We start from the raw sequence: 11,133 nt of genomic DNA, 5'->3' as shown, positions 1-11,133 counted from the left end.
CGTGTTGTCCTGCACTGGTATTGCGTAATTAGGTTATCAACAACATTATTTTGTGTTTACTTTTTTCAAATCGATATCCATATACATTAAAACCCCGTATCATTTACAGATAATTGCTATTTTCCTTCTTTTTTGTCAGTAAATATCGTATTGACAGTTTATAGAACATTTACCATCTGTCTTCACAGCTCTGAAGTCGTTCGTTAGGTCGTTCAGCTAAAACAAATTATCGTCATCCATAATAATTACACTATTAATACGTATAACTAAAACTTTTTCTATTAATATATTATTATATTTTAAAACAAGCTAACCGATACTTACATTATATCTATCATTGGGCTTCTTAGGTAAAATTGTGTTCTCGTTTAAAATATCACATAAGTATATATAAACAATAATGACAATAAAAAAGCTAACCTAATTTTATAACAGATACGTATAATTCATTTTTCACAAAAAAAAAAATGCGGGCAGCCACTTGAAATATCATGATACACACGTTATCAAAAGTTATCCAATACTTTTAAATGACATACGTATCAAATTACTAATAAACGTTTCTGTTAATTTGCGTGCCCCTGTGTTTTGGCTGAGGTGACCAAGATTGCATTTTACGGATATTCGGAATAGCAGTTGAAATTGCTTGTTTTACACATGTTCAGAGAAATTTAATTGTCAAAAACAGATATATCTAGATTTAATATCCCATGAAAAGTTACATAATATAAGACCACGATCGAGAGCATCGTGGGTAGCGTTAGGCCAAGGACGTCTCCTTGTAGGCGGTGTATGGGATTTGCAAATTATTTAGTCTAGATGAAATAAATGGTTATTCTAGGTACTGGTGTATGTAAATAATGAATGTACTTGCAATATTTCCAACGTTGGAATTTTTATTTTGCTATAATTAATATCGATGCCGCCACCGTTTGTGCGATGAGATGAGGAGTTGTTGCTGAGTCATCTTGGTTTTCACTGTCGACACCAAAATGAAACTTGTATTGTAAGATAGTGAACGTGTATTATGTTTATCCTGCAAATTTTTCATTATATATACAAAAGATGGTATTCAAAACGAAAGCAAATTGCCTGTTATTTAAAAAAGCGAAGTCCGTTCTTTGACGACCAAGAAAAGATGCACTCACTCAACGGAATGAGTGTGTACTCCTTTTTACTACCTTGGGAAATATGTCAGCGATTGTTTGGCGGAACTTACCGCCGTTTTTCAGTCACTCCTACATAAAAGTGACGTCACTGGAATGTTCGGGATCAAGTCAATTAAATTTAGAAATTGAATCAAACGAAAGAAATTAAACATTTATTTTACTGATATCGTAATATTTTCCTGTTACAACTATTACAGGAATTTCTTATTATCCGGGTATCGAGTTCTGTGTCCGACTTATGTCGATATAAGTGCTATAAGTGCATTGTTTTCTTGATATTGTTCCGCTTGTTTTCCGTTGACTTTTAAAATTCGTAAAATGAACTTAACCCGCGAAGGGCGTCAGAACGCTTGTTTTCAACGGGAATTAACACCGTGGTGATTAAAGACCATTTCAAGTTTGGCAACAGTGAATAATTTCATCAGGGAATTAGGGACACAAATAGTCGATTTTCTCCCAAAAGTAAGATGTTACACTACATTAATTTTGCTAGGTACACTTAAAAAGTCGGTTCTGATTTTAGAAACAATTGGAATTTTGAAGATATCTCTCTACAGTATTTTTATTATTATTATTTATATATAATGTAAGTTAATAATGCATTAATTCCTAGATATACCTTTTACCTTTAAAAATAAGAAATAGTATTCGATTTCACATCACATTTTTTAAGATTATAGTAAATATTACATGGTTATTCTTCTCTGTGAGTCATTATGAATTTAACGGTTTATTGATTCTTTTTAATTTGCAATCTTAGACTAGTAAGTGACTATGTTTCTAGAGGAGATATTATTTTGTTTTCTAATTACTATTAATTCAATAAAAAGTAACAGATAACATTAAAACTTACTTTTGCCATCTAACTAAAATAGATATGACATTTATTTCCCATGGAGGTTGTGACTTTCATTACACCAAAAAAACATGTTACCTTTAGATGTTTCTTTGGATCTTTTAGTACGTCTATACCAATTTCATTTCTAACATATCGGAACTCTCGTTGTAGGTTTTTATCTGCAAAGTTCTCCCAGTCATATCTAGACATATTCCTCCATGTTTCCTGGTTAAACTCTACTAAACCAGTCCTTGCTCCTTCCTGTCAATATAAAATTCTAAAGTAAGTATTGATCATCAGCTTACCGCAAGCCCTGTGCATTTTTATAATATATTTTAATTAATTGGCCACTACAAATTAGACGTATCGTCGTTATCCAGTTAATAACATTGTTAAACAATAAATTCCGTCTACTGTAAACGTCCTTTTGTGACACAACCAATGTGTAGCACAAAAACAATTTTTAACAGGTTACCATAGTAACTAATTCGCGTAAGCACTATACTAGCTTTATAAACCATATATAAGAAAAAAAATTGCACAACTATGCAAGTGTAATAAGCGTTGTATTAGGATAACCGCTGAATATGTAAGTTTTCAGTATTTTTGTTGTTGATTTTGTAGTTTTTTTTAACTTCTATTGATACTTATGGTAATTTACAAACGATTGTATAAATGTAAAATAATGTATAAATATATAACTGCATGACTTACAATTACAATGAACTCTGCCAGTTCCTTATTACTATATCAGTAGACCTAATATTGAACATAGTATTATCCAAGCAGACCTAAATTTCAACATTCAGCTGAAATCCGCCATGCCAAGCGTTATTTCGATTTTTTTTTATTGTCTTACCTTGTCATTCTCAAGATTTGAAGAATCGACATTCCGAATATTGTTCCATTGAAGTTCGGAAACCATTTGATGTTTTTGCTCAGCTTGCTTATTGTAACTTTCCAGCCATGATCTTGCCATATGCACATCTTTGCTGAGGTTTGTGCGAGGCTTTTTTGGCATTTTTCCGTCCATCCGAACTGCTTACCGGCATTCTGTTCACTCAACCAATCAATGAGGGGTTGGAAGTAATCTATCAATGGCTGAACACTCATTGACCTTTGACCAGTTATAGCTTCCATAGCATCCTGCCAGGGTTTGGATGATCCTAGTTTTAGCATATCGCTGTACAAAACGCAAATTCAGAATTTCAATTCAAATGTAACTTATCGTAGTTGCGTATGTGATGCATCAACATTTTTAATTGTGCATGTCATCTATTGATATACATCTTTTAATAATTGCATTTCTGAATCTTATAAAATATCCGCACGACTCTGGGTTTTCTTAAAAGTGGTAATGGCACTTTAATCTTCCTTCGTTAGTATATGTATAACTTTCCCCAGTAGCTTGCCAGCCTTGTTAAATTGTTTTATGTCATTTCTATAACTTTCCCCAGTAGCTTGTCAGCCTTATTAAATTATTTTATGTCATTTCTATAACTTACCCAAGTAACTTGTCAGCCTTGTTAAAATGTTTTACATAATTTTGTATAACTTTCCCCAGTAGCTTGTCAGCCTTGTTAAATTATTTTATGTCATTTCTATAACTTACCCAAGTAGCTTGCCAGCCTTGTTAAATTATTTTACATAATTTTGTATAACTTTCCCCAGTAGCTTGCCAGCCTTGTTAAAATGTTTTACATAATTTTGTATAACTTTCCCCAGTAGCTTGCCAGCCTTGTTAAAATGTTTTACATAATTTTGTATAACTTTCCCCAGTAGCTTGCCAGCCTTGTTAAATTATTTTACATAATTTTGTATAACTTTCCCCAGTAGCTTGCCAGCCTTGTTAAATTATTTTACATAATTTTGTATAACTTTCCCCAGTAGCTTGCCAGCCTTGTTAAATTATTTTACATAATTTTGTATAACTTTCCCCAGTAGCTTGCCAGCCTTGTTAAATTATTTTACATAATTTTGTATAACTTTCCCCAGTAGCTTGCCAGCCTTGTTAAATTATTTTACATAATTTTGTATAACTTTCCCCAGTAGCTTGCCAGCCTTGTTAAATTGTTTTACATCATTTTGTATAACTTACCCCAGTAGCTTGTCAGCCTTGTTAAATCATTTTATGTCATTTCTATAACTTACCCAAGTAGCTTGCCAGCCTTATTAAATTGTTTTACATAATTTTGTATAACTTTCCCCAGTAGCTTGTCAGCCTTGTTAAATTGTTTAATGTCATTTCTATAACTTACCCAAGTAACTTGCCAGCCTCCTTAGACTGGTATATATCACACGTGTGTAGGGGGCCAGTGTGTCCGGCCGCGTCACACAGGGCTTTGTGGAACTGGAACTCTATCACATGGCTTATAAAATACCTGTAACAGACACGCGGTGTCAGAGAGGAAATCCATAATTTTAATGCAAAATAAGACAGGGGGTGGAGGAAAGAGGAAGATCTAGTGTGACGGAAGAAAATTAAAAAAATATAAATCCTTCTTTTAGCTATCGGTGAATTTAACTTTATAAATCCAAGAGAACATTAAAATGCAACTGTATGGAACAACATATTTGATGTTCATTAGTATTGTGGCAAATCTTTTAACAGATATACTTTTCATACAGTAGTTTTGTTTGCTTAAAATTTTATTTCAAACATGATATAAAATATTTCCGTTTCAGATATCAACGATAAATGTGACAATATGCTTCGTAGTTTAATGTCAAATTTATGTCGACACGAGTATAATTCTATATAAACAGTGTTTTTCATTTCAATGACATAACGACTGCTGAATAGTATAGCTAAAATATTATAACTTGTGTATATAGCTGAACAGGAGTTATGCACATATCGTGTTTGACCTCACCTGATGTACGGAGTGTTTCCAGGGATATGGTACTTAGCACCCGGATCAAAATCGTCTTCACTTCTCTCAATAGGAGGCGAGATACCCTGGAACTTACACCTACAATGTACGTAAATAAATTCTTCTCAGTCAACCAAATTGCTTGATATCAACTCTATACTATCTATTTATAACATTTCAATGCCTAGATATCGGTCGAAATTAAACAAATAAACAAATATGTATATCTCATACTCAAAATGAGATTCTAGGTTGTGGGAATTTGTGTGCTTACATATGATTAATGTATGATTAACTACCTCGATAATGCAAGATCAAACGAAAACAAAGATGTTTAATTTTCAACCATTTTGTACCATTATCAGATTGGAGTTTTTTTGTGTACGAAAGTGAAATTTATTGTTTACCTTAACTGCCACCATTTTTCGTTATATTCGTCCGGAGTTGTCTCCCCACTAAACACACTCCACCGCCATTGGTCGATCAAGTACCCAAACGGAAGGAAGGCAATCTTCTCCAGCGCCATCCTCATGAGGAAGTTAATGTCACTTTCTAAAAAAAGAAAATTATTTTCTCAGCAATTGTGGTTGATTGAAAATTATAACAACCGCATAGACGCTATCATTTAAAAAAACTATTTTTTAAACTTTAAAAATACAAAGTAAAGCGAGTTATTTTAGCGAGGATATTTTCGCAATTTCGCTGGACATTGCTGTATGAAATTTAAGGTTTTATGTTGAAAATATAAGTGATATTTTAACTGGAGAGAAAATATCACTTTTGATATTTTCACTCGCTTTTGACCAATCGGAATGCAGCACTGACAGCGAAAAATATAATTTTGATTGTTATATCATTAGTTTGTGCACAACAATGACGTCATAATTTTGTGTATAAATATGACGTTATGCTCACAAAAATACGACGTAATAATCGTAAGGGCTAATAACCCTGTAAAATTCAATGGCGGAATAACCTTTGGCGGAATTATTAGTGATGGTCTTCTGTAAATGGACGCGAGGAAACCAATGTAATAATATATTCATCAAGACACAAGGAATATCCTCTACATATATACACTTCATGTCAGATCACCGAAAATCTAGAACAAATCGCGTAATTTTGAATTGCGAAAATAACCGTCTCTATGGTAAAACAACAAACAAACAAACTAAAACTAGTATATCTTAGATCGGTTCGACAATCAGTGAATACTTGAATTGATAAGATAATAGTGAGAATTTGGAGAAAAAAATGGTTTAATAGGGGAATCTAACATGGTACTTTCAACCTATGGAATCAAATAAATCCTTTGATGACATTGTTATCGTTGGGACAGAAACAACCGAAGTAATGGTAAATTTTATTCTATGTATTTCTAATTATAAGTTTTAGGAAAACTTCTCGTTAAAGTATAATTTTTGCCTGTCAAAACGGTTTCATAAATCTGTCCTAAAAACAATGTTTGGGAACATAATAAACCAACTTTAATTTGTATATAGATAATAACCTTATTGTTAAACCAACTTTAATTTGTATATAGATAACCTTATTGTTATTCATGAATAAACAACAGTCGATCAGTGTATTGTTTGGGTTTTACATCCTATTAACAGCCGATATCATGTTAAGGACTGTCCCTGTATACAATGTGTTGTGTTAATGAATTTTTGTATGTTCCGGAAGGCTAGGGTGCCTATTGTGAAAGTTTTGTCCATTTAATTATGATGTCACATTGCAGCATGCACTGAAGACAAATAACAGCACACTCCACCATATAACAGTCAGTATACTGTACCGTAATCATTTTCCACGGTGTCGATGAACCCGAGTTTGTACAGATGAGCCGGTGTTAGTACAGACATAGCAATAACATCTCCCACTGCCTCGTGGAAACCTACAAAATGACAGACCGTAGACACAAATAGATAGGCATTACATTCGTTAATATTAAATAATAACATAAAGCTATTTCAAATATTTAACATAATCAGGTTTGATCATTGAAGTTTCCTCCAAATGAAAAAGGCGTATGTTTAAAATTACCCATCATGTCACTATTTAAATTGATAACGAAATCTTATTTTTCTAGGAATAATGCTGAATGTTAAATGGATAGACTCAGACTCCCGAATATACAATAATTTTTTTATTATAATAGTAAATGTTTCAAATTTCCATCAGTGATACTTTATTTAACTGTTTGTGTACGTATCGTACCTGGATTTGCACCATATCGGAAAAAGGACGGCTGGTGTTTATACTGTAGATAATACTGGATGTGACCCATCTCATGGTGAACAACATAGAAAGTGTCAAGTGATACGTCCGTACACATTTTGATTCTGAAACGATAAAATGATAATGATACTGGACTGTTGCAAACTAAATAACCCTAATGTACAACTGAACTGAAATGTATTATGTTCTATTATAATGTATTTCATGAAAAATGATTTTTGTTCTATTATTGTACTTATAAAATAACAAAGTGAAACTGACTTCAACTACAGTAGCAACAACAAATAGTCCCCAACGCAGCACATCATCTTTTTAATTCTTACCGCCTCCCCTTGCAATCAAAATATGAAAATGTTTCCGCCACTCCACTCTCTCATCTTTAATATCTAAAGTAATTCATGTCGTTCTTTTAAATGCATCTATTTGATGTATTACATGTGTATGTGCTTTTACAAAAAGGTCTGTCTCTAAAATCCTTACCGCTCTCAAACATACCAATTTAGAACATACCTTAAGTCCATGTTGTTCCTCAATTTAGAACATAACAAAATCATTGTTGTTTCTATAATTATATCATAACTAACGTCCTAGCCATTCCTTAATTCCGCACTTATCTTAGGTAGACCGTCCCTTCTGGTTTCCTCTCAACGATTTCGTTAATTTTTGATATTTTGATTTTAGGTATACCCTGATCACAAAAACCACATAAAAGTCATATGTCACCGGGTTAATTTTTCTTCCATGATTGCTTAAAGATATGTACTAATGACATAAAATTTGCTATGTGTAACATCCCTTAACACATAAAGAATGTCTCCGTAAAATTTTCATACCTTCAGTAGGTGATATAGAATTAAAAACTATATCAAATAAGCTTGCTTTTCCACAATAAAACAAAATTTCGTTATTTTATTTTTAAATTGTATCAAAAATTTTTAAATTGTATCAAAAAGTCATGTTTTTTTTTCTCTGAAAAAATGATATCAGGAAAAATCGTTTTTTTTATAATTTCCATGAAGATTGACTTATTTTCAATAAGAAAAATCAATAAAATACCTCACCCCATTATTTTTTTCAAATATGACCGATTTGCGTTCTAATACCCCTTAAATTTTGGCCTGAAAACGTAAAAAAATAGACGAATCCCTACGTAGCACTTTTCAACGTTTTATGTTATTCATTGACCCTTGTTAAATTTCTATATTTATTAAATTATCGGCATAAGAAAACACAATAATAACATATCTTAATGATTTTATCTATTTATTAAGATCTAAATAAAATATAACAAACCAGTTAAGACCTCAAACTTCCAAAAAAGTCTTATTTAGCTGAAAATACATCAGGTTTTTCTGAGACAAATATTTGCTCTGTGCGATACTGTATTAAAATTGACTATTTTCCACAATACCATCTTTCAAATTATCAGTAAAGATTTTAATAAAAAAATTAAAAAAAAACTTAGCTGACGTCCTTTCCTTTGCTCAATTTTGAACAACGTACCTGTGGTCCTTGGCGTTCCCCGATTTCGAACAACTTACCTGAAGTCCTTGCCGTTGCCAAAGTCCCAGGCAGATGCATGGCACACCACATCTCTGTCATCAGTAGGCCGTACTAACATTGAGTTCTCCCAAAACGACTGCGGCATTGCAGTTAGATTGAGAGACACGAAAAACTCATCAGCCATTTCAAACATTTTGATTTCTGTAATATTCTAAAAAAAATACCAAATGACGTTTTAACATAAAGGTCAGAATGAGAATTTTTTTGCATTGAAAACTGAACAGTGATTAATAAAGTGACTATTTACAGACAAAGTGCGTGTCTATATTGTTTTATGATATTACATTATTAAAGAATTGTTACCATTTCTTTCATTCTCTTGGTGATATCAGGCGCGGATTTATCTTTAAACGGCAGAACAATGTTGTAAATATTTCCCCAGTTCTGCGCCCACATGTTCCCTACAAATGAGATAATATATATCAATACATAAGTTGTAGCATACAATAGGCTTATCAATAGTTCAAAGCATAGATAATATGTAAACATTGCAACAAATTGTACATTACAGATCCACAAGATGTTATAATACTGTGACATCATTTGTACATATTTCTTCATTATAAGATTTCCTTTCAGATTTAGATGCGTTGTATGCCCACGTGCATAGTATTTAAACCTTCACCAAAGCGAAATAATAACACAAATCTATGAGTTTTATCAATTTTTGTCAGACATATGTCTAAAACTTCTGGTTATGAATTTGACATAAAATATGGAGATCATGTGATCTATATATAATAGAAAATATTGACATAATGTGATCTATATATAATAGGAAATATGGAGATCATGTGATCTATATATAATAGAAAATATTGACATAATGTGATCTATATATAATAGGAAATATGAACATCAAGTGATCTATATATAATAGGTAGAAACAGATCATTTTGTCCCTTAACAGCAAGATAAAGAATGATTTATCATTATTCTATGAATCACAAGTCATTTTACGTTTAGTGACAAACATATTATCATTACTACAGGTCTGCTCATGCAATCCAGAACAATTAAGGTGTACATTTACCTATGAAACATACTATACCTAAAAGATGTGCGGGAATATGGCCTGATGATGGGAAATGCTCTGAACCATAGAAATTTGCCAGTCGATCCTTGACATACGTGTGGACCTGTAGATACAACACTTGAAGTTTGTCCAACAGCTTGACCAGCTCATCCTGGAAATTCGGCGTCTCGTACCACGACCGCCAATATTCTCCAGTGTCACTGTAGCCTAGAGAATATGATAAATTGTTTCGTATATTAAACATATCATTTTGTGGTAGTTAAAAGCCGTTATTAGAATAATATCAGAAGGAACAGCACATTTTCAACAACGTTATTAGATACATGTAATTATTAGGAATTTATAAATAAAGTTGTTTTTTTGTGGAACATACAATGCAATGTAATAAACTCATAATGGCCTGGTTTAGAGGGCACTATTGCCTCATTGTATTATCTCGTGATGTCACTATTCCATCACGAGACAATACTATGGGGCAATAGTGCCCTCTTAACCAGGTCATAATAGATAAATAGTACTTAAGAGTTACCATTCTGCCTCGCCCCTTCATTGCTCAACTCCACAAATCTCGTATAGTTTCCTTTCATATGTCGCCCTGTGGCGTCCCTCCAAGCTTTCCAGGCTTGTAGCAACTCTGTTTGGTTCCTAGACGTTGAGATCAACGTAGCCAGATCTGTGAAGAAACGGGTTCTAGAGTCAGCATTACTATTCATATTGAAGTGATAAAAATTGAGCATTTGTGAAGCGACTCATTGTTAGAAGGCGTATCATATAAGTGAATGCATCTTAGTATTAAGTAGCATGTGTTAAACTGTATGTACCATTGTTACTAGAAAAATATAATTGCGGAAAGATCAATTGACTGATAATGTAGATACATTATAAAATGACGTTGATGAAAAACAAGGAGCCGCAAAGCGTGGCATTATCCACCAGTTATAAAACCCCAAATATATCAAGGTCAAAGTCACAGTTATTCAAGTATACCTTTAAATGTATGCAAGTATTCTAAAACTGAAAAAGTAACAGCAGGTAACAAAAAGAAACTGAAGTTTGGTATTTTTGACTGAGTTTCCATAGTAATAGAAAAACTTTCAAAAATTGAAGGTTCACATCAGCAGAAGGCACATGTCTGATATATACAGTAAGTTTCAATGAGCTGCGTTGAACGGTTTTTGAGTTATAGCCCGGACAAGAATCTCGGACGGATGGACGAACGGAGCCCAATTTAATATCCCTCGCAAACGCGTTCCGCGGTGGATAAAATATGATTTTGTCGATGTACCAAATAAGCTCAGTCGCCATATTTAATACATGTGCCATGTAGATAAATATTCAATCAATTTCCATGGCTTCGTGTAATCAACAAACTTGTGAAAGAATACTTTTTCTCGCGTTATTTGTTTACAGGAA

General features: G+C 32.7%; 1 protein-coding gene across 1 annotated transcript in view; it reads right to left on the bottom strand.

The window, feature by feature from the left end:
• Nucleotides 1–2,111: 2,111 nt before the first annotated feature.
• The window catches only part of LOC138321222 (angiotensin-converting enzyme-like), a 28,085-nt gene continuing 19,063 nt past the window's right edge, over nucleotides 2,112–11,133 (bottom strand). The window contains exons 27-37 of the mRNA XM_069264737.1: nucleotides 10,250–10,393; nucleotides 9,736–9,927; nucleotides 8,988–9,085; nucleotides 8,663–8,835; nucleotides 7,101–7,225; nucleotides 6,679–6,777; nucleotides 5,288–5,432; nucleotides 4,881–4,979; nucleotides 4,266–4,388; nucleotides 2,867–3,190; nucleotides 2,112–2,268 (exon numbers count right to left, since the gene is read on the bottom strand). Coding sequence (XP_069120838.1) covers nucleotides 2,247–2,268; nucleotides 2,867–3,190; nucleotides 4,266–4,388; nucleotides 4,881–4,979; nucleotides 5,288–5,432; nucleotides 6,679–6,777; nucleotides 7,101–7,225; nucleotides 8,663–8,835; nucleotides 8,988–9,085; nucleotides 9,736–9,927; nucleotides 10,250–10,393 — 1,544 coding nt within the window. The 3' untranslated portion in view covers nucleotides 2,112–2,246. The remainder of the gene's footprint in view (nucleotides 2,269–2,866; nucleotides 3,191–4,265; nucleotides 4,389–4,880; nucleotides 4,980–5,287; nucleotides 5,433–6,678; nucleotides 6,778–7,100; nucleotides 7,226–8,662; nucleotides 8,836–8,987; nucleotides 9,086–9,735; nucleotides 9,928–10,249; nucleotides 10,394–11,133) is intronic.

Source organism: Argopecten irradians, chromosome 4, assembly GCF_041381155.1.
Source record: "Argopecten irradians isolate NY chromosome 4, Ai_NY, whole genome shotgun sequence".
NCBI lineage: Eukaryota > Metazoa > Mollusca > Bivalvia > Pectinida > Pectinidae > Argopecten > Argopecten irradians.
The sequence above is the reverse complement of the archived record's forward strand: the minus strand, read 5'-3'. Positions and strand labels throughout refer to the sequence as shown.